At 40.4% G+C, this 27,423-nt stretch overlaps 1 protein-coding gene across 8 annotated transcripts in view; it reads left to right on the top strand.

The window, feature by feature from the left end:
* GNE (glucosamine (UDP-N-acetyl)-2-epimerase/N-acetylmannosamine kinase) overlaps window positions 1-27,423 on the top strand; it is a 94,584-nt gene that overhangs the window by 10,860 nt on the left and 56,301 nt on the right. For 2 of the 8 annotated variants that reach the window (XM_081508784.1, XM_081508794.1), the window contains 10 exons: window positions 4,084-4,535; window positions 8,834-8,986; window positions 9,423-9,635; window positions 12,018-12,105; window positions 12,824-13,034; window positions 16,087-16,216; window positions 16,548-16,769; window positions 18,684-18,866; window positions 21,417-21,533; window positions 23,108-25,500. In XM_081508784.1, coding sequence (XP_081364910.1) covers window positions 4,084-4,535; window positions 8,834-8,986; window positions 9,423-9,635; window positions 12,018-12,105; window positions 12,824-13,034; window positions 16,087-16,216; window positions 16,548-16,769; window positions 18,684-18,866; window positions 21,417-21,533; window positions 23,108-23,343 — 2,005 coding nt within the window. In that variant the 3' untranslated portion in view covers window positions 23,344-25,500. Of the gene's footprint in view, window positions 1-4,083; window positions 4,536-8,833; window positions 8,987-9,422; window positions 9,636-12,017; window positions 12,106-12,823; window positions 13,035-16,086; window positions 16,217-16,547; window positions 16,770-18,683; window positions 18,867-21,416; window positions 21,534-23,107; window positions 25,501-27,423 lie in introns of those variants that run through there. The other 6 variants (XR_014059189.1, XM_081508803.1, XM_081508823.1 and 3 more) reach the window with 6 other exon arrangements.

Genomic DNA, 27,423 nt, shown 5'->3' with positions numbered 1-27,423 from the left:
CAGAGAAAACTACATGTATACATAGCATAGTGAATTTGCTGAAGACAAGAAAATCTTGAAAGCAACAAGACAAAAAATTACATTTCTTACAGGGGAACTAATGATAAGAATAATTAACTCACTGACAGTGGAGGCCAGAAGACAATGGAACATCTTTAATGTGCTCAGAAAAGGGGAAAAAAAACCTCTGCTAACTCAGAATTTTTTTATCCAGTGAAAGTACCTTTTAAAAATAAAGTTGAAGTAAAGATATTTTCAAAGAAAAGCTAACCAAATTATCACCAGCAGGTATGTACTGCTAAAAATGCTAAGGCAGATTCTTGAAACTGAAGAGAAATGATACCAACAGGGAACTTACATCTACAGGAAGGAGTAACTACAAATGGTAAAATATATGCATATATATAAAAGAAAGAATGCCTTTAAAAAAAATAGATTTTAGAATAGTGTTAAGTCCTGTGGCAAAATTGAGCAGAAGGTACAGAAGTTACCCATATACCTCTCTTCCTCTATACATGCATAGCATTCCCCACTATCGGCATCCCCTATCATATCTCATTGGTACATACTCTTCAAATGATGCACCTCCACTGACACATCATTATCACTCAAAGTCATAGTTTAATTAGGGTTCAACTTGGTGGTGTAAGTTCTATGGGTTTGGACAAATGTATATTGGTATGCATCTACCGTTAATAGTATCACAGAGTCATTTCACTGTTCAGTTCAGTCACTCAGTCATGTCTGACTCTTTGCGACCCCATAGACTGCAGCACGCCAGGCCTCCTTTGTCCATCACCAGCTCCCAGAGTTTACTGAAACTCATGTCCATTGAGTTCCGTGATGGCCATCCAACCATCTCATCCTCTGGCATCCCCTTCTCCTCCCGCCTTCAATCTTTCCCAGCATCAGGGTCTTTTCAAATGAGTCAGTTCTTTGCATCATCTGGCCGAAGTATTGGAGTTTCAGCTTCAGCATCCGTCCTTCCAATGAATATTCAGGACTGATTTCCTTTAGGATGGTCTGGTTGGATCTCCTTGCAGTCCAAGGGACTCTCAAGAGTCTTCTCCAACACCACAGTTCAAAAGCATCAATTCTTTGACGCTCATTTCACTGTCCACTGCCTCCCAAATCTTCTCCTCTACCCATTCATCCCTTCCTCTCCTCCCAACCCCTGTTTCCTGGCAGTCACTAATCTTTTCACCATTTCCATAGATTTTTTGCCTTTTCCAGAATGTCATATTGTTGGAATATCCTATATTATGTAGCCTCTTCTTTCATTTAGTAATATGCTTTTGAGTTTCCTTTATGTATTTTCATAACTTGATAGTCATTTCTTTTCTGTGCTGAATAATATTGCATTGTGTGGATGTATGATGCATTCTCTTACGGAAGGATATTTTGATTGGTTCCAGGTATTGGCAATTATGAATAAAGCATATTTTTGCAGATTTTTGTGTGATGTAAGTTTTCAGCTCCTTTAGGTGGATCAAGGAGCATGATTGCTCCTTGCAAAAAAGTATGTTTAGTTTTGCAAGAAACTGACAAACTATCTTCCAAAGTGGCTGTATCATTTTGTATTCCCCCAACAGTAAATGAGAATTCCTGTTGCTCCATGTTGTTGCCAGAATTTAGTGTTGTCAGTGTTCTGGATTTTGTCCATTCTAATAGGTGTGTAGCAGTATCTCTTTTTAATTTGTGTTTCCTTGATGACACATGATGTGAAGCATCTTTTCATATGCTTATTTGCCATCTTTATATCATCTTTGGTTTAACCCATTTTTAAATTGGGTTGTTTATCGTGGAGTTTTAAGCTCAGGGGCCAAACAAGAAATCCTAAGGGAAATTAGAAAATATTTTGACCTAAATAAATATTACAGTGTATCAAAATTTGTGGGTATAGATTAATCAGGGCTTATGGGGAAATTTATCATTTTAAATATTAATACTTATGTGAAAAAAGAGGTTAGAGTCAAGGATCCATTTCCACTTTAATAAACAAGAAAGAAAATGAAGCCCAAAGTAAGTAGAAGGGAGGACCAAGAGCCAATAGAGTTGAAATCAATGAAATGTAAAAGTAGACTAAACAATAAAGAAAGTTAATTGAGCTAAAAGTTATTTGTTTAAAATAATAAAATCAACAAGCTTCTGCAGAACAAGGAAGAGGTAACACAGAAATTACCAACATAGGATAACAAAGAGGATATCACTACTGTCTCAGCCATTAAAAGAATAAAAGGAGGATATTAGGCCAGCAAATTGGCAATCAATTTAGATGAAATGGACAAGCTTTTGAAAAATACAGCTTACAATATTTTTTTCTACAGTAAAGATAGAAAATCTCAATAGCTCTATATTAAAGAAATTTGGTTCATTATCAAACCCTATAAAAACAACTTCCTACAGAGATACCTTCACTTTTGAATCCTATCAAACATTTAAGATCCCATTAAATTCCTATGGGAATTCTCACAGATTTTTCTTTATTTACATTGTCATAGCTTTTGTAGGAAAATCCAAAGAAATCTATAAAATGACTGCTAAGCCATCTATATAATGTACGTAAAAAATCCTTCATAATCTGAGAAAATATCATAGTGTTAAATGGATTAAACAGATTACAAAATTGTACTATGATGTGTTCTCAACCATGTTAAAATATTATGGGAAAAAAATTATGTATAAAGTGGCTAGAAAGAGGGCCTTCCCTGGTGGTGCAGTGGTTAAGACTCCATGTTCCCACGTAGGGGGTGCAGGTTTGATTCCTGGTCAGGGAACCAAGACCCCACAAGCGCATGGTGTGGCCAAAAGAAAGAAATCATGGTAATACTGATGGTGCTGAATGGTAGGTTTATGCATGATAATTTTCTGTATTTTTCTAATTTTTGAGTAATGTTCTATATATTTCCAAAAAAAACTCAGATCTTTTAAAATCTAGTCATAACAAACAGGAAACTTGAAAGCATTGAAAATTGCTATTGCTGTTGAAGCATGAAACAGACTTGAAACTGCATTTTACAGCCAATTTAAGCCTGCATTTTCACCCCAGTCAGAATTATGCTGCATGAATGGTACCATACGAAGAGAATTCAAGAGATAATTTCCATCATTCAGAAATTTATAACATAGTACCATATCAGGTATCCTGGTTCCATACTATTTTTTTAGGAGCATTTATAAGTAACATTTTTTCTATTAAATAGCATGATTTCTTTTAAAAATTTATATATATTTTTCAGTTCAGTTCAGTCGCTCAATCATGTCCGACTTTTTGCGACACCATGGACTGCAGCACGCCAGGCCTCCCTGTCCATCGCCAACTCCTGGAGTTTACTCAAATGAGTAACATGAGTTTACTCATATCCTTTGAGTCGGTGATGCCATCCAACCATCTCATTCTCTGTTGTCCCCTTCTCCTCCTGCCCCCAATCTTTCCTAGCATCAGGGTCTTTTCAAATGAGTCAGTTCTTCAGGTGGCCAAAGTATTGGAGCTTCAGCTTTAGCATCAGTCCTTCCAATGAATATTCGGGACTGATTCCTTTAGGATTGACTGATTGGATCTCCTTGCAGTCCAAGGGACTCTCAAGAGTCTTCTCCAACACCACAGTTCAAAAGCATCAATTCCTGGGTGCTCAGCTTTCTTTATAGTCCAACTCTCACATCCATACATGACTACTGAAAAAACCATAGCTTTGACTAGATGGACCTTTGTTGGCATATAATATTTTTAAAAGGAAAGAAAAAGTTGTGATCACTGTAAAATTTAGTCTCATTTTTTCCTAATAAAAACATTCTCCCTCCAAAGTTCTTCCAGGTGCTCACTGAAGCAGGGCACAGGTGAGACCTGCAAGGTGTGGGAGGTGTTGATCTAGGTGGTGACTACAGGGTGTTTGTGTAGAAAGAGTAATCAAGTGATCTGTATATTTATGGCCTATGCTTTTAATTTTTGTGTGTAAGTTATACTTCAGTTTATTTTGACAAGGAAATTTTGTGAAATATGTCTCCTTTCAGAGTTAATGTTGATGTTTTTATAGCCCTATATTTAAGAACACACTCTCACATTTTTATTTCTCCCTGCTTTAGAAACACGTATCGCATGATTGAACAAGATGACTTTGACATTAACACCAGGCTACACACGATTGTCAGAGGGGAAGATGAGGCAGCCATGGTGGAGTCAGTAGGCCTGGCCCTTGTGAAGCTACCAGATGTCCTTAATCGCCTGAAGCCTGATATCATGATTGTTCACGGAGACAGGTTTGATGCCCTGGCTCTGGCTACATCTGCTGCCTTGATGAACATCAGAATCCTTCACATTGAAGGAGGGGAAGTCAGTGGGACCATTGACGACTCTATCAGACACGCCATAACGAAACTGGCTCATTATCATGTGTGCTGCACCCGAAGTGCAGAGCAACACCTGATATCCATGTGTGAGGACCATGACCGCATCCTGCTGGCAGGCTGCCCTTCCTACGACAAGCTGCTCTCCGCCAAAAACAAAGACTACATGAGCATCATTCGGATGTGGTTAGGTATGTGTCAGACTTTATTCAGTCTAATGGTTGCTTTTGTCCCAAAGTTTGGTTATGTTTCAGTCCTTTTGGTAACTGTTGTATATAGAAGGTACCATTAGCAGTCGGAAAGCTAAAATTTTAGTTCATAAATCTTGCCCTGTGGTATGACTTCACCTCTCTGAGACTCGTTTTTTCTAAAAGATAGGCTTTTAATGGACTGAATTTTTAAAATCTATGCTATTTTTATATAACAGAATGCTTTTCATCCATTAAACACAACGTTACAGGTGAATATTTAGTTACAGGGACAGATCCTGACATATGAAAAAGGGAAAAAAGGAAGCTACAAATTATATAATGTGATGCTATGTTTATAAAAAACAATAGCATAATAGAAAAGTTGGTAAGTATGTACACCAAATCATTTATAATATTTACTTCTGGTTAGTAGAATTATGGGTATCTTTTTTCCTTAGTTTTTTTAGCATAATGAAAAAAATTAACTTTAATGCCTTTCTTATGGGCTTGTTGAAATACTCAGATGAGATAATGTTGAAAGCAGTAAGCCATAAGTACTTATAAGGGATTATGATTATTTCGAAAAAGCAGAAGTCATAGTTGTATGATTAGAGTTTGTTAGCCCTGTAAATAAGCCTTAGGGAAGGTTGTTCATTTATCTTCAGATCGATGATCTAGATTCCTGGAAGTTACTTTTTGCTAATCAGAGGCAAAGAAAAAAGGTTTAAAACAATGTCAGCTGGTTAATTTATAATGAGAGTACTATCTTGAGGATAGTTCAGTTCAGTCACTCAGTCGTGTCCTACTCTTTGCAACCCCGTGAATCGCAGCATGCCACGCTTCCCTGTCCATCACCAACTCCTGGAGTTCACCTAAACCCATGTCCATCAAGTTGGTGATGCCATCCAACCATCTCATCCTCTGTCGTCCCCTTCTTCTCCTGTCCCCAATCCTTCCCAGCATTAGGGTTTTCTCCAATGAGTCAACTCTCCACATGAGGTGGCCAAAGTATTGGAGTTTCAGCTTCAACATCAGTCCTTCCAATGAACACCCAGGACTGATCTCCTTTAGGATGGACTGGTTGGATCTCCTTGCAGTCCAAGGGACTCTCAAGAATCTTCTCCAACACCACAGTTCAAAAGCATCAATTCTGCAGTGCTCAGCTTTCTTCACCGTCCAACTCTCACATCCATACATGACCACTGGAAAAACCATAGCCTTGACTAGATGGACCTTTGTTGACAAAGTGATGTCTCTGCTTTTCAATATGCTATCTAGGTTGGTCAAAACCTTCCTTCCAAGGAGTAAGTGTCTTTTAATTTCATGGCTGCAATCACCATCAGCAGTGATTTAGGAGCCCCCAAAAATAAAGTCTGACACTGCTTCTACTGTTTCCCTATCTATTTGCCATGAAGTGATGGGACCAGATGCCATGATCTTAGTTTTCTGAATGTTGAGCTTTAAGCCAACTTTTTCACTCTCCTCCTTCACCTTCATCAAGAGGCTCTTTAGTTCTTCTTCACTTTCTGCCATAAGGGTGGGGTCATCTGCATATCTGAGGTTATTGATATTTCTCCCAGCAATCTTGATTCCAGCTTGTGTTTCTTCCAGCCCAGTGTTTCTCATGATGTACTCTGCACATAAGTTAAATAAGCAGGGTGACAATATACAGCCTTGACATACTCCTTTTCCTATTTGGAACCAGTCTGTTGTTCCATGTCCAGTTCTAACTGTTGCTTCCTGACCTGCATACAGGTTTCTCAAGAGGCAGGTCAGATGGTCTGGTATTCCCCTCTCTTTCAGAATTTTCCACAGTTTGGTGTGATCCACACAGTCACAGGCTTTGCCATAGTCAATAAAGCAGAAATAGATGTTTTTCTGGAACTCACTTGCTTTTTCGATGATCCAGTGGATGTTGGCAATTTGATCTCTGGTTCCTCTGCCTTTTCTAAAACCAGCTTGAACATCTGGAAGTTCACAGTTCACGTATTGTTGAAGCCTGGCTTGGAGAATTTTGAGCATTACTTTACTAGCGTGTGAGATGAGTGCAATTGTACAGTAGTTTGAGCATTCTTTGGCATTGCCTTTCTTTGGGATTGGAATGAAAACTGACCTTTTCCAGTCCTGGGGCCACTGCTGAGTTTTCCAGATTTGCTGGCATATTGAGTGCAGCACTTTCACAGCATCATCTTTTAGGATTTGAAATAGCTCAACTGGAATTCCATCACCTTCACTAGCTTTGTTCGTAGTGATGCTTTCTAAGGCCTGCTTGACTTCACATTCCAGGATGTCTGGCTCTAGGTGAGTGATCACACCATCTTGATTATCTGGGTCATGAAGATCTTTTTTGTACAGTTCTTCTGTGTATTCTTGCCACCTCTTCTTAATATCTTCTGCTTCTGTTAGGTCCATACCATTACTGTCCTTTATCGAGCCCATCTTTGCATGAAATGTTCCCCTGGTATCTCTAATTTTCTTGAAGAGATCTCTAGTCTTTCCCATTCTGTTGTTTTCCTCTATTTCTTTGCATTGATAAATCAGAACTAATTGTCTGTGTAGGTATTTAGGACTCTCTGTGAAAAGGTAGATCAGTTGAATAATTAAGTTAATGAATAGTAAATTGATCTAATGGTTGTATAATTTAAGATTTTAAATCCAGATCACATTAGAACAGGAAAGAAATTGGATTTTTTTTTTACTCTATAGTTTAGCCCATTCTGTGTATTTCTTACCCTTGGACAGATTCGTAGCTGTCAGGGAACCTGTAGAGATAATGCTGATGTAACAGACTTGCGTCTCTCAGTCTCCCCTTTCTGCATGCTTCTAAGTAAGCATTCTTGCACTGTGTTCTGGTTATACTGTTAGCTCTGTATGTCTTCTGAAAAACTTGTAATGAATAGAAAATAATCCTTATAAAGCAGAATACAACAAATTTGTACTTGCAGGGCTTCAGGTTCTATTTGGAATCATTTAAGCAGTTTCTCTGTGAAAAGAATAATGACAAAATGGCAAAAACTGGATTTTTTTTTTTTAAGCCAGTGGGGGAAAAGAAGACATTTTCTGCAAAGCTTTTACCTGCTTCTTGACCTACAATTTCTGATGTTATCCTTCTCCTTATAGGAAAAATAGCATTGGGTAAGCCACTCAAACATGCAGCTTTGTAACCAGAATATTAATAAATAACAGCCCTAATAAAAAATATTAGCAAAGTTAAAAAAGACATGTTATTCTGGTTGAATTTGGATTAGTGATAAATATAGTTCATGATAAAGTTGTTCATTAAAATTAATATCACAAAGAAATATATTCGTTCATTAAAACGTAGTGAGTAGGAGCTTCCCTGGTGGCTTAATGGTAAAGAATCGGCCTGCCAATGCAGGAGAAACAAGTTTGATCCCAGGTCTGGGAAGATCCCACATGCCACAGAGCAGCTAAGCCTCTGCACCACAGCTACTGAGCCTGTGCTCTAGAGCCCAGGAGCTGCAATTATTGAAACCCGAGTGCCCTAGAGCCTGTGCTTCGCAACAGGAGAGTCCTGAGCACCACAATGAAGAGTAGCCCCCGATCACTGCAACAAGAGAAAGCCTGCATGAAGCAATAGCAGTTGCTGCCCAGCATGCCCAAAAATAAGTAATTTTTAAAAATTAGCAAGTAGAACTAATTTCCAGTTCTATGGGATCATATAGGTGCTGTTGCAAAATGGTTTGTGTTATTTGACATAGCACTCTTCATCCAAATTTTTACACTTTACATTTTTGCTGAGGAACTGTCCTTGAGATCCCTGGGGATGAGTGAAGCCTTTCTAGTCTTTTGAACAGAGTTAGAAACACTGGCATTCTGTTAAATCTGGTAAGTGAGAGTGGGGAAGCTCCTGTGCATTATATGAAATTTATTTAATGCTCAGTCTCTGAACCCTCTGATTTGCAACACATTATTACTCATTGATGATAATTCATTAGAAACACCAGTTAGAAACTGGGAAGAGTCGCATTTTTCTTACACTTTGAAGTATTTTGGATTTTAAAACAATGAAGTCTAGTATTTAAAGTTTTATATTTTGTTTGTGGTAGCAAGCACTTTTGTAAAATGTTAAGTTTGCTGAAGAATCCTTGGACTTGTTGCTAAAAGTTCTTATTGTTAGATCCTAATTTGGATACCCTGCTTAGATTGTGACAAACTGTTTTTTCCTTAGAGTTTTTAAAAGCATAGACTTGGGGGTCTTGCTTTTCAGAATTTGCTCCTTCCTCCTGTAAGATTCTTAATTAATGAAGCCATGTGATTTGATTTTCTTTAAACAGGTGATGACGTAAAACCTAAAGATTACATTGTCGCACTCCAGCACCCCGTGACCACTGACATTAAGCATTCCATAAAAATGTTTGAATTAACATTGGATGCACTTATCTCATTTAACAAGCGGACCTTAGTTCTGTTTCCAAATATTGATGCAGGTAATTGAACTTGAAAATGAAAGTATGCCACCTACCTTTCCAGTTTTTTGTTTCTATCATGTCTTCTGACTGACATTCCTGTCCTGCTCATCTTATCACTGAAGGCCATTCTATTCTGAAATGTATTCTGATTTTCAAAGGGTCACCAATTTTTCAGTAGGTTGAAGAGTTTGTGATATTATTGTCAAGTCTAGTAGAAACTTAATAGGAAAGAAATACTTCTAAATCTCCACTCTACATTTTCATGTTTAGTCTCTTCCCTCCAGTTTCCATCCATGAGAAAATGAAGTGGCCAAGAGTTATAAAACCTTAAAAGCTGAATGTCTCTAGGAAAGTAGTGATCCCACTGACCATAGTAGAATAGCCATTATTGTTATTTCTTGTGAAAATTTTTCATTGATCTTGTAAACCATTTAACAGTTGGTTCTTTCCATAGGGAGCAAAGAGATGGTTCGAGTGATGCGGAAGAAGGGCATTGAGCATCATCCCAATTTTCGTGCAGTTAAACATGTCCCATTTGACCAGTTTATACAGCTGGTTGCCCATGCTGGTTGTATGATTGGGAACAGCAGCTGTGGGGTACGAGAAGTTGGAGCTTTTGGAACACCTGTGATCAACTTAGGAACACGTCAGATTGGAAGAGAAACAGGTATTTACCTTTATCTTTCAACTGACTAGGCTTACTACATTTGTTTGCATTATTACAGGTATCCATGTATCAGTGCTGTCATACGTGTTTATGAATAAATGAGTAAATGAGGTTAATGACCAACTGTAGCCTGAAACCTGTAGATAGCACACATGTTACCAAAGTTTTTAGGGCTCTACTTGTATTTTTATTGTCTTTGTAATAGCAGAGCTAAAAGTCCTTAGTTAATTATGGTCTTTGGTAGTTGTGTTTGGGAGTGTGTTTGAATGTTTAAATATATGAATGCTAGCCGTTCATCTTCCTGGGCCCATTAAAATGAAGGGACTCAACAGTACCCTTACACTTTTGGTTTGAGCAGTGGGGGTTCTCTTTCCTGATACGGAGGACCCTGAAGAAGGAACAGTTTGGGAGCGGGTAGAATTAAGAGTTCTATGCGCTGCGCTTAGTTGTGTCTGACTCTTTGCGACCACATGGCCTGTAGCCCTCCAGGCTCCTCTGTCCATGGGGATTCTCCAAGAATACTGGAGTGGGTTGCCATGCCCTCCTCTAGGGGATCTTCCCAACACAGGTCTCTTGCACTGCAGGTGGATTCTTTACCGTCTGAGCCACCAGGGAAGCCCAAGAATACTGGAGTGGGTAGCCTATTCCTTCTCCAGGGGAACTCCCCGACCCAGGAATTGAACCAGGGTCTCCTGCATTACAGGCAGATTCTTTACCAGCTAAACCACCAGGCAAGCCCAAGAGTTCTCTGATGGCCATGTTAAGTCTGAAATGCCTTTTAGATATCGGAGTGGAGATGGCGGGCTAGCAGCTATATTTCCAGGAAGAGCTGAAGTTGAAGATACAAATTTGAGAGTGATTGGCAAATGGGTGGTGTTAGTTAGGATACTGGTTCAGCTGCTGTAACAGACACAAGAAAATAGTGCCTCAAATAGATTTTCTTTGTTTCTCACTGGTAAGTCATCAGAGACTTAGCTTCCATCTATCTTCTTTTTTTTTTCTCCGTCTATCTTCTTGATGGTTGCTCCAGCTCTTGCTGTCACTTGGCACATTGGCACATTTTAGCCATTGGGAAAGGAGGAGAGGGGAGGATACCCTTCCCTCTAAAAGCACAACTTGGAAGTTGCAAGTATTTCTTCCTACATCCTATAGAATGTTGTCATGTGGCTACATCCAAGGGAAGCTGAAAAATACATATAATCTTTAGCTGGTGATCAGATGCCAAACTAAAAATTCTGCTACTGGTACAAAAGACATTGAGGATAATGGCACACTCTGCCAGGAATGGTACTGACATTTAAAACCAAGGGATGAAATGAGATTACCCAGTGGGGAACATGTAAATAGGGAAGAGAATGGAGCCCAGGACCAACCTCTGGAGTCTTTCTGATGAGGAGGGAAGAGCCAGGAGGAAAGACTGAAAAGGAACTGCCAGAAAATCAGGAGTGTGATATCATTAAAGCCCAGAAAAGAAGGGGTTTCAAGGAGATGATGTTGAATGATGCTGAGAGTTCAAACAAGACACGAACAGAGAATTGAACACTGGATTTGGCACCAGGGTCATCTAGCAAAAGCAGTGTGTCCTTTCTGCCATCACACTTACACAAACACATGCCCTCTATCCTTTCCTTCTTACCTTCTTTACATTGGAGGGTGTGGGGTATGGGGTCACCCCTGCCTGTCCATTGCTCAGCCTTCTGTGTTCTAAATCCCCACCCTCCTGCCTTCTTAAGGACTATCAGTCATCCTTTCTCTTCCATGTGTCTTTAGCTTTCTTAGCATTTAAACATGCCTAGGCCTCTGGTATCTTAAAACTACAAAATAACCCCTTCCCTGACCCCACACCTCTCCCCAGCCACCACCCTTCTGCTCTTCTCTTCTTCATAGCCAAGTCAATTGAAAAACATGTCATTGTCACTGTATTTACTCCCTCAAATTAGTCAGAAAATGTATGGAGAAAATGTGACTGCATCAACAGCTGACTGGCTAACTGACTGATACCCTGGCCTGACCAGCTGATCAAGCAACTGACTGAGTAGATGGAAGTCAGGGCAGATGGAGAGTGGATGTGCTGGGTGACTTTATGAGTGACAAGTGGATACTGGATTAATTACCTTATTTATTTCAATAAAGAAATCAAAGCTTGATTTATTCTCTTTGGGAATAAAGGAATCTATGGCCCTCAAGTATTTGATATATGGAAATATTGCTGAGAGTGCTTGCAAAGGTATAAAGTGGAAAAGTTCATTTCTCTAATAGAAGACGACTTGTTTGAAGCCTTCTGGGTTTCAGGACTAATTATGAGCACGACACACTGCTTATTTCTGTCTTCTCTGGTTTCTCCCACTTCTGAATCACCATGATGTCACTGGACTTACCTAGGGGAGAATGTCCTTCACGTCCGGGATGCTGATACCCAAGACAAAATATTGCAAGCATTGCACCTTCAGTTTGGTAAACAGTACCCTTGGTGAGTGTATACTTTTAAAGTGATTTAAAAGGGGAGCTGCCTTGGGCACCATTTTCAAGCTATTTTTTATTCTTAGGGGTCCCTGTCTGCTGGTGAGATAGGGCTTGTTAATACCCGCTATGACTCTACCAAGGGTTCCAGTGGAGAATAATCTATTTGTCTTAGTTAATTAATGTAGCATTTCTACCAGGAAATATTGCTTTAGCCTATTTTGAATTTCTGTAAGTATTAGAAAATAATGTAACTGATTTTCTTTAAAAATAGTACATGTCAGCATTTTAATTTAGACTATCCTTTCTGGTTCAAATTAAAGACGTTTTCCTTTACTTGAACTTTTTTTTCTGAAAATAACTTTTTCCCCATAATAGTAAAGATAAAAAGCAAAAAAATACTTTTTAACTATCCCAAACTATGATATATCAGCTTAAAAGAGATAATTTTCCTTTGATCTTATTGGCATTTTTGTTAATGATATCTCAGGCTGGAAATGGTTGTATTTCAATCAACAGTGGTTTTAGATATTCCATTGACAATATGAAGATACTTAATTAAGTGTTGGTGAAGAGATGCAGGTGTTGTTTTATATTTTAAAGGGAAAAAGCCCAAACTTAGCCCACTAATTACCTGAAGTTTCAGATTCTAATAATACCATGTCTGCCATATAATTTAATATGTGCAAGAGAAACATTTAATTTAGTTGACTTTTTGGACATTGCAGTTCAAAGATATATGGGGATGGAAATGCTGTTCCAAGGATTTTGAAGTTTCTCAAATCTATTGATCTTCAAGAGCCACTACAAAAGAAATTTTGTTTTCCTCCTGTGAAGGATAACATCTCTCAAGATATTGACCATATTCTTGAAACTCTAAGTGCCTTGGCTGTTGACCTTGGTGGGACAAACCTCCGAGTTGCAATAGTCAGCATGAAGGTAAAATAACTCCTAAGGTTATAACTTTATATCCCACATGAGTAGTTGGTTTTCTTAAAGTATGGTCGGAAGGTAGGACTATAAACATACACAAGAGCTTGTAATCATTTGCCAATAGTATTGACTTATAGGCCCATTACAATGCTTATCTTACTATTTTACTAATCACTAACATTTTGAAGAGGTAAATTCTCAAGGAATTCAAGTTTGTAGATTTGAGTTGACAATGGGAGACCCATTAGACACCAGAGAGGGCATCTACCTTGCAGGGGACCTGAAATTCTATACTCAGTAACAGCTTGGAGCATGGAGCATGTTGATTACTCTCACTGCCCTGGGAGGGTATCTTCAGATGGTGAGGGGAATTGCTTCTCCTCTGGATCATGATTTTAGTTGAGTTCAGCATACCTTCAATCTCTTAAGCAAACCAGCACCATAACACTGACAGAGCCTTTATAAAACACCAAAATGTCCATGTTAAAATAATCTTTGATGATGTAACAAGGAAGAATAAAGTTACCAGAAAAATCTTTGAAACCTTATAGGTGTATGAAGTTTCAGGAGTCCATGAGAAATATAAAGGACTTTAAACACAAAGTTGTTTAGGTCAATTTAAAAAAAGCAAAACAAAACATGATTTTATCTAGTGAAGCCAAAGGGCTTCCTTTATAAATTTTTTTCTTGGGGCCACACTGCGTGGCTTGTGGGATCTCAGTTCCCTGATCAGGAATTGAACCTAGGACCTTGGCAGTAAGAGTGTGGAATCTTAATCACTGAACCACCAGGGGATTCCCTATAAAAGTATTAATAGGGAACTTCCTTGGTGATTCCTTCCAAGAATCTGCCTGCCAATGCAGGGGACATGGGTTCCATCCCTGTTCGAGGAAGATTCCACATGCCTTAGGAGCAGCTAAGCCTTGTGCACCACAACAACTGAGCCCAAGTGCCACAGCAACAAAGACCCAGAGCAGCCAAAACCTAAATAAATTAATTAATTTAAAAAATATTACTAGAAAAATATTTTTTTAACATATGATGATGATGATGATAAGTCACTCAGTTGTGTCCAACTCTTTGCGACCCCATGGACTGTAGTCTATGGGATTTTACAGGCAAGAGTACGTGGGTTGCCACTTCCTTCTCCAGGGTTCTTAACATATATTCCATATCAATGACCAACACCCTCAATAGTGGCAGGTCTAAAGATACTCTTATTAAAATCAAGGGGAAAAGAAGGATATTTTCCACAATATTATTTAACATAATTCTCAGAGTTAGGAAGGGAGTAAAGCAAGGAATGAACAGCAAAAATGGCAATTGTGTACAGGGTAAAAAAAAATTTTTACTTATGGATAATATGAATAAACCAACAAGCTTGTAGACTAACAGTTGAGTAACATGGTTAGATATTATGATAAATATGTATCAATAACTTTGACTTATATGAAATTGCAGATAAAGATTTGAGTTTTTCTGTAGGTGAGTATTTGTCAATGCTGATTGCACATTATTAGTGTTACATGGAAGCTTTAAAAAATTATATGGATGCCTGGCCCCCATACCAGACTAGTTAGATGCCAGTCTCTGGGGGTAGGGACCAGGCATCAATATTTGTTCAAAGCTGTCCAGGTGATTCTGATGCATAGTGAAGGTCAAGAAGCACAACAAGGTTTATTTTTAATGACAATCATTAGTGACAGTATTAACCCTTGTAAATGGATAAAAAGCCATTAATGGGCTTCCCTGGTTGCTCAGTGGATAAGAATCCACCTGCTAATGCAGGATTTGATCCCTGATCCGGGAAGATCCCACATGCCAGAGCAGCTAAGCCTGTGCACCACACTATTGAGACTGTGCTCTAGGGCCCGGGAGCTGCAACTACCGAAGCCCTATAGTGCCCTAGAGCCTGTGTTCCGCAACAAGCCACTGCAACTAGAAGCCCATGCACCACAACTAGAGCGTAGCCCCAAATCACCACAACTAGAGAAAAAGCCCACACAGCAATGAAGACCCAACACAGCCAAAAATAAATAAATCTTTTTTAAAAAGTCATTACATAACTTCTAAGAAAAATCTAAACCTGAAAACTATGTGACCTATATAAAGAACATCTAAAAACTATAAAATAGAAAGCCTTGAAAAATCTCCTGGATGGGAATGCTGAATATTTTTTAAATGCCAGGAGTTTCCAAATTGAATTGAGTTTAACATAATTTTAGTCAACATTTCAGTGAGGCTTTTTAAAGTTTAACAACATTATTCTAAAATTTGCTTATAATACACAAGTGAGAAGAGCACAGAAAAAAAATTTAAAAACAAGAATAATTAGGAGGGACTATGCCTGATTGATGTTGAAACATGTCACCAAGCACAGTAATTTAATAAACATCATGGTTTGATACCATTATTGGCTTCAGTTATGGGAGATGATTAAAGTTTACTTAGCATTTTTATTTAGTTGCTTCAGTATTTAAACAAGGGAATTTTATCAACCTGAAAGAGTAAAATATGACCTTTTAGTGAAGATTCAGATTAGCCAGCGGCAACCCACTCCAGTACTCTTGCCTAGAGAATTCTGCGGACAGAGGAGCCTGGTGGGCTGCTGTCCGTGGGGTCGCACAGAGTCAGACACGACTGAAGCGACTTTGCATGCACGCGTGTACTGGAGAAGGAAATGGCAACCCACTCCAGTGTTCTTGCCTGGAGAATCCCAGGGACAGAGGAGCCTGATGGGCTGCCGTCTGTGGGGTCGCACCGAGTCGGACACGACTGAAGCGACTTAGCAGCAGCAGATTAGCCAAAAGAGAGGGCCCATCTGGCTGGCTGTGGAGTTGTCATTGCTTCAGTGGCTATATGCCAGGTTGGCTTCCTGGAAACTAGTTGGGTGTAACCAAGGGCTGGCCCAAGCCAGCAGGGGCTCTCTTCCCAAGCAGTCATCTGAGTCTGCAGTACTGTGCTAAAGCAATGTCTGATTTATCATGAAAAAGGTCAGAGATTCACTGTATATTCCTCAGCTAAGGCCAGTGAGACAGATCTGGTTTTTCTCTTTCAGGGTGAAATAGTTAAGAAGTATACTCAGTTCAATCCTAAAACGTATGAAGAGAGGATTAATTTAATCCTACAGATGTGTGTAGAAGCCGCAGCAGAAGCTGTAAAACTGAACTGCAGAATTTTGGGAGTAGGTGAGATTGTGAATTACATATCCAAGCATGTTCACTCCCATGTACAAAGTTTGCTAAGTTCTGATGCATGACGCAGAACATCAGGTCACTGTCATGTGTGTAGATGGCTGCAGTCCTGTCTGTGGGCCCTCAGCAAACATTGTGAAAAGCATTGATGGAACTGTCAGTCTATGGGGAGGCACAGGTTTAGCCTTATATTACCTTGCAGTCCTTGGTAATGTTTGTTTTAGGAGATCTTGGGTGAATAATTTGTGTTCTAAGCCCAGAAAGCCAGCAGTCTTCTGAGATTGTGCAACAGAATTATTTTCCTTGTGTTTGTTGTGGAGCTCAGGCATTTCCACAGGTGGCCGTGTAAATCCTCGGGAAGGAATTGTGCTGCATTCAACCAAACTGATTCAAGAATGGAACTCTGTAGACCTCAGAAGCCCCCTGTCTGACACTTTGCATCTCCCCGTGTGGGTAGACAATGATGGCAACTGTGCCGCCCTGGCAGAAAGGAAATTTGGCCAAGGAAAAGGCCTTGAAAACTTTGTGACACTTATCACAGGCACAGGTAAGAGGAGTAGAGAAGGCTGCTTTGGATCTCGGGTGTGTGTTGGGCATGTGCCTTTACCACTCAGGCAGTTTTCATCTTCCCTTCTTGGTCAAGTAAAGCCTGAGGGTGAGAGCTGAGAATACCCAGGTCTTTTCTGAGCACGTGCCCAGCCCTGGGCATGAATGTTACCTTTTGAATTGCCAGGAATTGTCAGAGCTCTTCAAAGCCCTTATTCCGCAGAGCTTCTCATTGCTGTTCCCCAGCTTTTCTTCCCACTCTCTTTGGTTAGTATATTGTTTGTCACAACTATCATCCATTGCCCTAAGCAGTAGAAACTAATAAGTATATCTTGCGTTTAAATGTCTTTGACAAATGCCCCTGGGTAGCCCCTCAGCCCTGGGAGAGTTCTGAGGAGGATGAGATAAAGACGAGCCCTTTGAGCCGGTCCTCCAGGAGCCACCAAGCAGGTCTGAACAAACCACCACAACGCTTTGAGAATAGTTCATTCTCCTCCCTCCAGTATTGCCATCCGTACTGGGAATGTAGTCTGTTACTTATGGCCATCGCCAAGCTGGGAGGTGAAGGGTGGGGGTGATGGGGCCAGAAAATGCCAGAAATCTCTAAGATTCAGCTGTTTTCTCTCAATTAACTATTCCAGTTTGCTGTAAACGTTTGGTTAGTTTCCAGAGTTCCAAAAGAAGTTGGTTCTGACAGTTTTTACTAGTTTATCATTGCTTTAGTGGAGGGGTGGACTTTTGGAGTTCCTACTTTGTCACTTCTGCTGATGTTCCAATTCAATTTTTAAATGAGGAAATGGATTCAGCTAGTCAGTGTTGGAGGCAACACTTGGTCTCACGTGTTCCTCACTTCAAATCCTGTGTGCTCTTCAACTCCACGTCAGACTCCCTCCCTAAACGGACCATGCACTTAGTCTCAGACACAGGTTTAACAGCTTGGGTATCATTTCCTAGTTCAGAGCAGTACCTGCTTAGTCGCTTCAGTCATGTCTGACTCTCTGCGACCCTATGTATGGACCATGGCCTGCCAGACTCCTCTGGCCATGGGATTCTCCAGGCAAGAATACTGGAGTGGGTTGCCATTCCCTTCTCCAGTGATAACCTGCAAATTAGAGGAGTGACGGTTGAGGAGTAGGTGCCACAGGAAGTAAGAGAGGGCAGCTCTAAAATGCAGCACCTATTAAGGCAAATTGCCCTTTCTAACTCCTCAGCTCCATGACAAAAAAAATTCACTGATATTCATAATTATTGATTCATACATTTTTAGACAAGGTGGCATTAAGAAGAGCCAAAACTATTTAATATTCTGTTTAAGAAAGCAGGTGTTTAAAAAAAAAAAAAAGCAGGTGGTGTATGAAACCTTTTACAAAGATTACCTTATCTCGGATTTCCCCCAAAGCAGAGCCTGAGACAAGGAGTTTGGTGTGGGTATTTTATTTTGGAGGTGATTCTGAGACACAGGAATGAGGCGGTGGGAAGAGTGCAGCAGAGCAGGAGAACCATTAGAAGATGCATTATCAAAGCTACCTTGGAAGCCTGCAGAATCCACCCAGAGCTGTCCACTGCATCTGCTGGCTCCTGTCTCTCCTTGTTGAAGGTTGCCTCTGGGCAATGTGCTTCCATGGCTGTTAGGCTCTTACTTGAGTGCTAGAGAAGACCTTGGTGAGAACCAAGTTGAAATCACAGTGATTCCAAGCAGCTGCAACATAGGGCATCAGAGGATCAGCTAAACATTTCCATCCAAAAGGATTCCAGGTGAAGTTTTGGTACTTAGTAAAGTTTTAGCTATTTAAGGAAGTAGGCACCATACAGGACCTCACATTCCAAAGTCTACTAAACAGAGGAGGCATCGCCATAGCTCAGTTTTCTGTTTCAGGTGCAGAGCCACTTCAGTGACTGTCGTCTCTCACTATAGGAATTGGCGGGGGGATCATCCACCAACATGAACTGATCCATGGCAGCTCCTTCTGTGCTGCAGAGCTTGGCCACATTGTGGTGTCCCTGGATGGGCCTGACTGTTCCTGTGGAAGCCACGGGTGTATTGAAGCATATGCCTCTGGAATGGCCTTGCAGAGGGAAGCAAAAAAGCTACATGATGGTGGGTTTCTTTCACCTGAGGGATAAATAGCCAAGTGGTAGATAAGAACTTCAAAGCAGATAGTCCAAAAAGAGCTGAATGCTGGAAGCCAGAACTTTCAAGCTTTTCACTCTCTAGAGGAAAATCAGGACTCTGCATACTGAAGCTCAAAGCCTCCTTGATCCTGACCACTATTAACACTCTTCCTCTCCAGCAGTGGACAGGGACTAGGGTCTTGAGGTCCAGGATAGCAGGGGAGATTTCTTTCATTTTTGCCTTCTCAAACCCTAGCACAGGTTGGGTATCTTAATACAGATTTAATGGAGAAGTAAATGGATAAACATACAATTTTTCAAGTCTGAGAGGTCTTTTGAATTACAGCTGTTGCTGGACATGCTATAAAAATCAGGATGGTTTCCAGTCTAATATAAGAGGGAATAATTTAATATCATTATAATATGGTGTGTCAAGTGCAATGAGAATGATGTCCAAGGAACATAGACGCATACAGGAAGGACACCAGTGTCCCCTCCCTGCCCTCTCCATACAGGGAAGGGAGCATTAGGCTGTCTAGTTGAAAGCCAGAGGGTAAATAGAATTACTGAGGCGTTTGGATGAGCCAGGCAGCACTTCCAAGCATAGCAAACAGGTGTTGGTGCATAAGGGCAAGCCAGGGTATAGTGTAGCCAGAGGTTTGCCAGGACCAGCAGCCACTGGAAAGCCACAGAAGCCACTAAAAAATTTTAGGGAAAAGACAGATCTGAATTTTAGTTTGTTCACCAAACTTCTGTTTTCTAGGAAGACAATGATAGTTGAATGGAGGATGGCTTTAAGGGGGACAGTATTCTGTGTGACTTGCAGTTTTCTGGTTGGGTAACTGTGGTTGGGAACATAAGAGAAGGAACAGTCTGGCAGAAGATGATGGTTGGGAACCAGTGGGGTGTGCAGGAGCAATGCGCAGAAGGCAGCTGGCCACAGGGATCTGATGCACAGGAGAGGTGATGGGGCTGGACTTGGAATCCTTGGCATTGAGGTGGTTATTAAGCCTGTGAATGAGACTTGGAGTGAGATGAACTGAGGGTGGAATCCTGTGAAACATCAGTACTTGTAAGGGTAAAGCCACAGGAACCAAAAAGGGAGTGTTTCAGGGAGAGAGTGTGGGTAGTGTCACATGCTGAGTAGAAGGAAACCAGAAAGTTCACTGGTTTGACCCTGAGGAAGGACACCATTTGAAGCCCTGAAAACAGTGTTGATTTTCAACCTCATTTTTATCATCACCCACACTAAGAAGTCTATATGCTTAGACACTTTTTCCTAATCATTCCACCCCATGAAACTTGAATACCACAGATACATTGTTTGTTTATGTACCCGCTGTATAAAAAGAAAAAAATTTTACCCCCAAGAATCAGTTTTTGCCCCCATGGGGATAAATGCTTATCTTTTAAGAAAAAAGTTTGGTCAGGTGAGGGGGCAGAAAACTAACTACCCTGAGTAGGAGGAAGAATGCCTTGAGGGTGAGGAATCTGGGTGCTCGCACGGATGGAAAGGAGACAGTGGGAGCGGAATTGAGGGTTGAGAACAAGGGAGAGGATCAGTGGAGGAGCCCTTACAAGGCCCCTGGGGAAGCAGGGAGAAATGAGCTGCAAAACCCAAGTGGAGGGTGCGAGAAGGAGAGGAGCCAGGGTGTGAGGACACAGCCCTGTTTATAGGCAGGGGCAGAAGAGTAAGGGAGTTCCTGCCTGGAGGTGTCCTCTATCTAAGAGGTCAGAGATATTGATAGTGGGGGCAGGGACAGACAGTCTGAGGAGATGCAGGCTGAACAGGGCCATGAAGGGGAATGGCAGAGTGGGCAGGGCAGCTGAGGGTCCCTGAAGATAGGAAGCCCCCAGCTTTTGTCTAGGTAACCGTCTGCTTGGTTGGGATTTTCTCCCATCAGAGACGGAGTAACAGCAGATGAGGAGGGAGAGTGATCTAGGTTGGTGACTTGGCAGCGTTGGGGCACAGGACAGGGACTATGGATAACAATGGAAATATATACATTCATTTAGCATTTCCTCTGGCCAGCACTTGGAATCCTGCTAGGGTGGGTCTTAGAAGAGAAACGTGTGGAAAGGACGCACGTGGGCAGGGTAGACAGCCAGCGGTGGCGGAGCCGACAGCTGAACCCAGGTCTGTCAGCTTCTGAGGCACTGGGCCTTCCTGCTGCTGTGGGGCACTGGCAGCAGCCTTGCATCTCAGCTAGACAAGGAAGGAGATGAATGCAGAGGAGTTCTCGTAATGTGGAGAAAAAAACACCTTACGACTGTTTAATACGGAATGGAGAAGCGAGGGAGGATTTTCTAGTTAAAGAAGTTTTGGATGATGTGTATAACCAGGCAGCAAATGCCTCTTTGGCAGATGTAGTACATGGATATTTATGATGATTACAAAGCTTTGCAAGTGTGAAAAAAGCTTATCATCTTCCCACTTGGGGGCCTGCTGCCCACAGACAGTTTTAAGTGTGGCCTTCCCACGGGGCTGCTGCAGCTCGTGAATGACTGCTGCTCCTTCTCGCCTCTGCTCAAACAGAAGACCAGCTCTTGGTGGAAGGGATGTCAGTGCCAAAAGACGAAGCTGTGGGCGCACTCCATCTCATCCAGGCTGCAAAACTTGGCAACGCGAAGGCCCAGAGCATCTTGAGAACAGGTGAGCACACAGCTCTGGGCAGCTCTGCCTGGGGGGAGCCCAGAGCTCCCGCAGGTGCCCACGTGCCCTCAGGATCAGTGCTCTGTCATGTCTGTCCAGAGGTAATTTTTCTGCTTACTGAGACAAGGAATTGCATTCAGGGTATTTGGTAGCATTGCCTTTTTATTTTTTAATTGGAGTATAAATGCTTTACAGTGTTGCATTATTTCCTACTGTACAACAGTGTAAATCAGCTCTAAATATATATATATATATATATATATATCCCCTCCCTCCCACTTCCCCCATCCTTCTCCTCTGGGTCATCACAGAGCACAGAGCTGAGCTTCCCACCAGCTGTCTATTTTACACATGGTAGTGTATACATTCGTATCAATTCGTCCCACCTTCTCCCCTCCCCCACCCCTTGTGTCCACAGATCCATTCTCTATGTCTGCACTTCTATTCTTACCCAAATAGGTTCATCAGTACCATTTTTCTAGATTCCATATATATGCGTTAATATATTTTTCTCTTTCTGACCTCACTCTATGACAGACTCTAGGTTCATCCACATCACTACAACTGACTCAATTTCGTTCCTTTTTATGGCTAATATTCCATTATATTTATGTACCACAATTTCTTTATCCATTCATCTGCTGATGGACATCTAGGTTGCTTCCATGTCCTGGCTGTTGTAAATAGTGCTGTAATGAACATTGGGGTACATGTATCTTTTCGATTATGGTTTTCTCAGGGTATATGCACAGTAGTGGGATTGCTGGGTCATGTGGTAGTTTTATTTTCAGTTTTTAAAGGAACTTCTACTGTTCTCCATATTTAGTTTTTTAAAGACCTTCCTTACTGTTCTCTGTAGTGGTTGTATCAATTTATATTCCCACCAACAGTGCAAGATGATTTCCTTTTCTCCACACCCTCTCCAGCATTTATTGTTTGTAGACTTTTTGATAATGGCCATTCTGACTGGTGTGAGGTGATACCTCGTTGTAGTTTTGATTTGCATTTCTGTAATAATGAGTGATGAGCATTTTTTCATGTGCTTATTGTCCATCTGTATGTCTTCTTTGGAGAAATATCTGTTTAGGTCTTCTGCCCATTTTCTGATTGGGTCATTTGTAGTACTGTTTCCCTCTCCCTTTTCTGTGTTGGGTCTTTGTTGCTCCTTAGGCTCTCTCTAGTTGCACTGTGAAGGCTTCTCATCGCAGTGGCTTCTCTTGGTGCATAGTGCAGGCTCTACAGCACACAGGCTTCAGTAGTTGCAGTGCGTGGGCTTAGTAGTTGCGGCTTATGGGCTCTAGAGCACAGGCTCAGTAGTTGTAGCACATGGGCCTAGTTGCCCTGTGGCATGGGGGATTTTCCCAGATCAGGGATCGAACTTGTGTCCCCTTCACTGGCAGGCGGATTCTTAACCACCAGATCACCAGGAAAGTCCATAAACAGCTTTAAAAGCACTACTTCCCATGAGGCCATATAGGTGAACTATTCCTGGCTAGTGCCCTTTTTCAGATTCCTCTTTGACTTTGGATTGGGCTCTCTCCCAAAAACTTATTATAATTTTTGTTTTCCTGTAGCTGGAACAGCTTTAGGTCTTGGGGTTGTGAACATCCTCCACACTATGAATCCTTCCCTTGTGATCCTCTCTGGAGTCCTAGCCAGTCACTACATCCACACTGTCAAAGACGTCATCCGCCAGCAAGCCTTGTCCTCAGTTCAGGACGTGGACGTGGTGGTTTCAGATTTGGTGGAACCTGCTCTGCTCGGCGCCGCCAGCATGGTTCTGGACTACACGACTCGCAGGATCTACTAGGCCTCCCAGGAGTGCACGAGGACAGAAACTCAAGAGCTCCTTGGTGGAATCAGGTTGTCTTCTAGATGAGCATTTCTTATTAGGCAATCTGGCAGGTGACTCTGGCAGAGAAGTTTTTGTTTTTAGTCTCCTCTTCCAAAGTCACTTTTCCCAACCTGATTTTGTAGATGCTGCTCCTCCTGGGGTTATTTCAGCTCAAACTTGTCACACTCTTCTGTGCCAAAAGGAGCTACAACAGTAGCCAAGGATGCCTTAGGACTCCGCTTACTAGATGTACCACTCAGACCTGCAGGCCTTGCTTGGGGTGGGACCTTGATACTGGAGTTTTGAGTTATTAATCCTTCCTCCTCTGACCCTAAATTCAGAACACAGAAAGGGATCCAGTCAGGGAATGGAAGGAAATCTCACCACGAAAGGCTTAAGTAAATTCTTAAAAAGCAGTTTTATTGAGGTATTTTTTTAAGTGCACAATTTGGTAAGTTTTGACATCTATATGAAATCATGGCCACAATCAAGACATCAGGTGTATCTCTCAGTGCTGTACGTTACTTGCTAAAAGATGTCATTTGCTATTACTCTCTCAGAATCTTGAGCAACTGTAGATCAGGGGTCTGAATTACAGTAGCCTTAGTGACCTTGTCCTTATCTTCTTAAGGACTGCTGGGAAGCCACTAGGACTTAGTCTCTGAAAGGAGATTAACTGTCCCAGAAGGATCTTTGCTACTGAGAACAGACATGTCTCTCTTCAGTAGCTTTTCACATTGTGTTGAATATGACTGGAGTACTGATAAAGGCAGTGTTTATTGTGTGTTATATACCTAGAGCCCTGGTGGCTCAGACTTACCATCTGCCTACAATGCATCTGCCTACATTGCAGAGACCTGGGTTCAATCCCTGGGTTGGGAAGATCTCCTGGAGACGGAAATGGCAACCCACTCCAGTATTCTTGCCTGGAAAATCCCATGGACGGAGGAGCCTGGTAGGCTACGATCCATGGGGTCACAAAGAGACATGACTGAGCGACTTCACTTTTACCTAGAGCCCATATCTGTGAATCTGGATCCTGGCTAAATACGATTCTACGTTTGTATTGGTGTCAAGATGCAGAGGCCAAGGTTCTTGCTATCAATTTCAACCTGGAAGAAATACTAATAGCCACCATTCATTAAGTGCCTACTGTGTGCCAGGCTCTGAACTTGGTGCTTCATATACATTATTCTAAATTCTCACAACCGGTAAGGTAGGTGTTTTAATTCCTATTTTATGGAACCCCAAACTAAGTCTTAAGTGGTGTGCCTAGAACCATGTGGCTAATGAGTCTTAAAGATAAGGTTTGAGGAGGGTCCCTCTGTGCTTTTTCTGCTAAGCTACACAACCTCTATTCATATCAAAATCTTCCAAAGTGCAAATATATTCTGATTTATTCCAGGTTACCGAAAGCTTTCACAAGAATATCTCAGTAGCAAATGAATTGATTTATCCTTGACACTATCTCTCAGTGGTGAATTTAATAAAATATTCTTGTATGCTGTGGAAATTTTGCCAATATAGTATTTCGTCTAGTGACAGGTTTTTATGGGTACTTTTAGACAACCTAAAAATTAGCATATGTTTTTCAGATTTATTATTTTAGGAAAACCTGAAGGTTTCTACAACATATTATTTTACTTGTTCACATATAAAGGAATCAAGATTGTATCTAAATTCCTTCCTTCCTGGTGGGTTAATGTGAAAAGATAGGTTGGCTGATTCCTAGAACTTTGTCAGCTCTGAAATAATCTCCAGGTCCTGGTTGAAACATTCCACGTTGATTCTTGGGAAGGAAGCTTGTTGGCTTGGCCATCAGTGTCTGGGGCCAGTCAGTGTACTGTGAAGGGGCATCCGTTGTTCCTTGGTGAAATCTACAATCACTGTATATACCAGACAGTTGCATTGCTATCAAGTTTCATACCAAATATTTGGAAGAATGGTACTGAATCTATAAAACCAGATCTCAGTTTTTATTAAATTCATGGAAAGGCTAATATATTCCAACATAATTATTACAACTAACTAAAATGATCACATCTTAATTTATTTTAATGTAAATATTTTTATGTTACTGTTCTGAGCCAAATTCTAAAGAAAAAATAAATTATTTCCTTGTGGAAATCCTGACATTTTTCTGTTTTGTTTTGTTCTTAATTAGCTCATTAGCTAAAAACATTTTCCTCCCCAACAGATTTGTTATATTGCTTACTATTTGAAGGTCATATAACTTCTTTAAGGCATTTAATATTGATTTAACAATCCCCCCCAAAAAACCTTGTTAATAGAAAGCATTGTTATATAACTTAAAATATATATATATATATTGCAAAATGATCACCGCACTGTTTAACTAACATCATCACAATCCATAGTTAAAAAGAGTTTTTTTCCTTGTGATGAGGACTTTTTAAGATTGACTTTAGTAGCAACTTTCAAATATGCCTTATGGTGTTATCAACTATAGTCACCATGCTGTATATTACATCCCTGTGACTTTCTTTATAACTGGGAGTTTGCACCTTTTAACCCTCTACACCCACTCCCCACCTCCCAACCCCATCTATGGCAACCACCAATCTGTGAGTGGGGTTTTGTTTTTTTTTTAGATTCCACATAGCACTCAGATCATATGGTATTTGTCTTTCTTGGTCTGATGTTTTACTTATTTAGTATAATGCCCTCAAGGTCTATCCATGTTTCACAAATGGGAAGATTTCATTTTTTTTTTTTAATGGCTAAATACTATTCTGTCATATATATTTACACCACATTTTATCCACTCATCTGTTGATGGACACTTAAGTTGTTTCCATTATCTTGACTATGTAAGTAAGACTGCGTATACTTCTTAGTTAAGTGCTTTTGTTTTCTTTAGATAAATACCCAGAATTGGAATTGCTGGATCATATGGGAGTTCTGTTTTAAATTTTTTGAGGACCCTCCATACTGTTTTCCATAGTGGCTGCACCAGTTTACATTCTCACTAACAGTGTACAAGGGTTCCCTTTCTCCTCCTTCTCTCCAACACTTGTTATTACTTATCTTTTTGATAACAGCCATCCTAAGAAATGTGAGGTGGTATCTTATTGTGGTTTTCATTTTCATGGTTAGTGATATTGAGCACCTTTTTCATTTACCCTTTGGCCAGATGTTATCTCTTCTTTGGATAAATGTCTATTCAAATCCTCTGCTTATTTTTAAATTGTTTTATGCATTGAGTATATGAGTTCTTCATATATTTTGGATATGAACCCCTTATTGTATATATGACTGGCAAATAATTTCACCCTTTCAGTAAGTTGTCTTTTTGTTGATAGTTTTCATTTTGCCATGCAGAAGCTTTTTTGTTTGATGTAGTTCTACCAACTGACCATATACGTGTGAGTTTATTTCTGGACTCTTTATTCTGTTTCATTGATCCCTGTTGTCTGTTTTTATGCCAATTATTGTTTTGACTACTATAGCTTTGTAATACGATTTGAAATCAGGGAGAGTAATGCTATCAGCTTTGTTCTTTCTCAAGATTGCTTTGGCTATTCAGGTCTTTTGTATTTCCATACAAATTTTAGGACCGTTCTAATTTTTGTGAACAAAATGCCATTGGAATTTTGATAGGCTACATTGAACCTGTAGATTGCTTTGGGTAGTATGGACATTTAAACAGTATTAATTCTTCCAGTCCATGAGCATCAAGTCTATTTAAATTTCTTTCATTTGTGTCTGATAGTTTTTAGTGTTGGTTATATTTATTCCTAGGTATTTTATTTTTTGATGCAGTTGTAAATGGTACTGTTTTAATTTCTCTTCCTGACAACTTGTTATTAGTATACAGAAATGCAACAAATTTCTCTAATTGTTTTTATACCCTACAAATTCATTCATTAGTTGTTATTAGTAACAGTTTTTTGGTGGAGTTTTTAGAGTTTTTTGTATATAAAGTCATGTCATCTGCAAATAGTGACAGTTTTATTTTTTCCTTTCCAATGTGGGTATTTTTTATTCTTTTTCTTGCTTAAGTGCAGAAACTAAATGCTGAGCACTCACTGAGTT

The sequence above is a fragment of the Giraffa tippelskirchi genome, chromosome 1, assembly GCF_054371585.1.
Source record: "Giraffa tippelskirchi isolate mGirTip1 chromosome 1, T2T-mGirTip1v1.2.pri, whole genome shotgun sequence".
Classification (NCBI taxonomy): Eukaryota; Metazoa; Chordata; class Mammalia; order Artiodactyla; family Giraffidae; genus Giraffa; species Giraffa tippelskirchi.
This window is presented reverse-complemented; position numbering and strand designations above follow the sequence as displayed.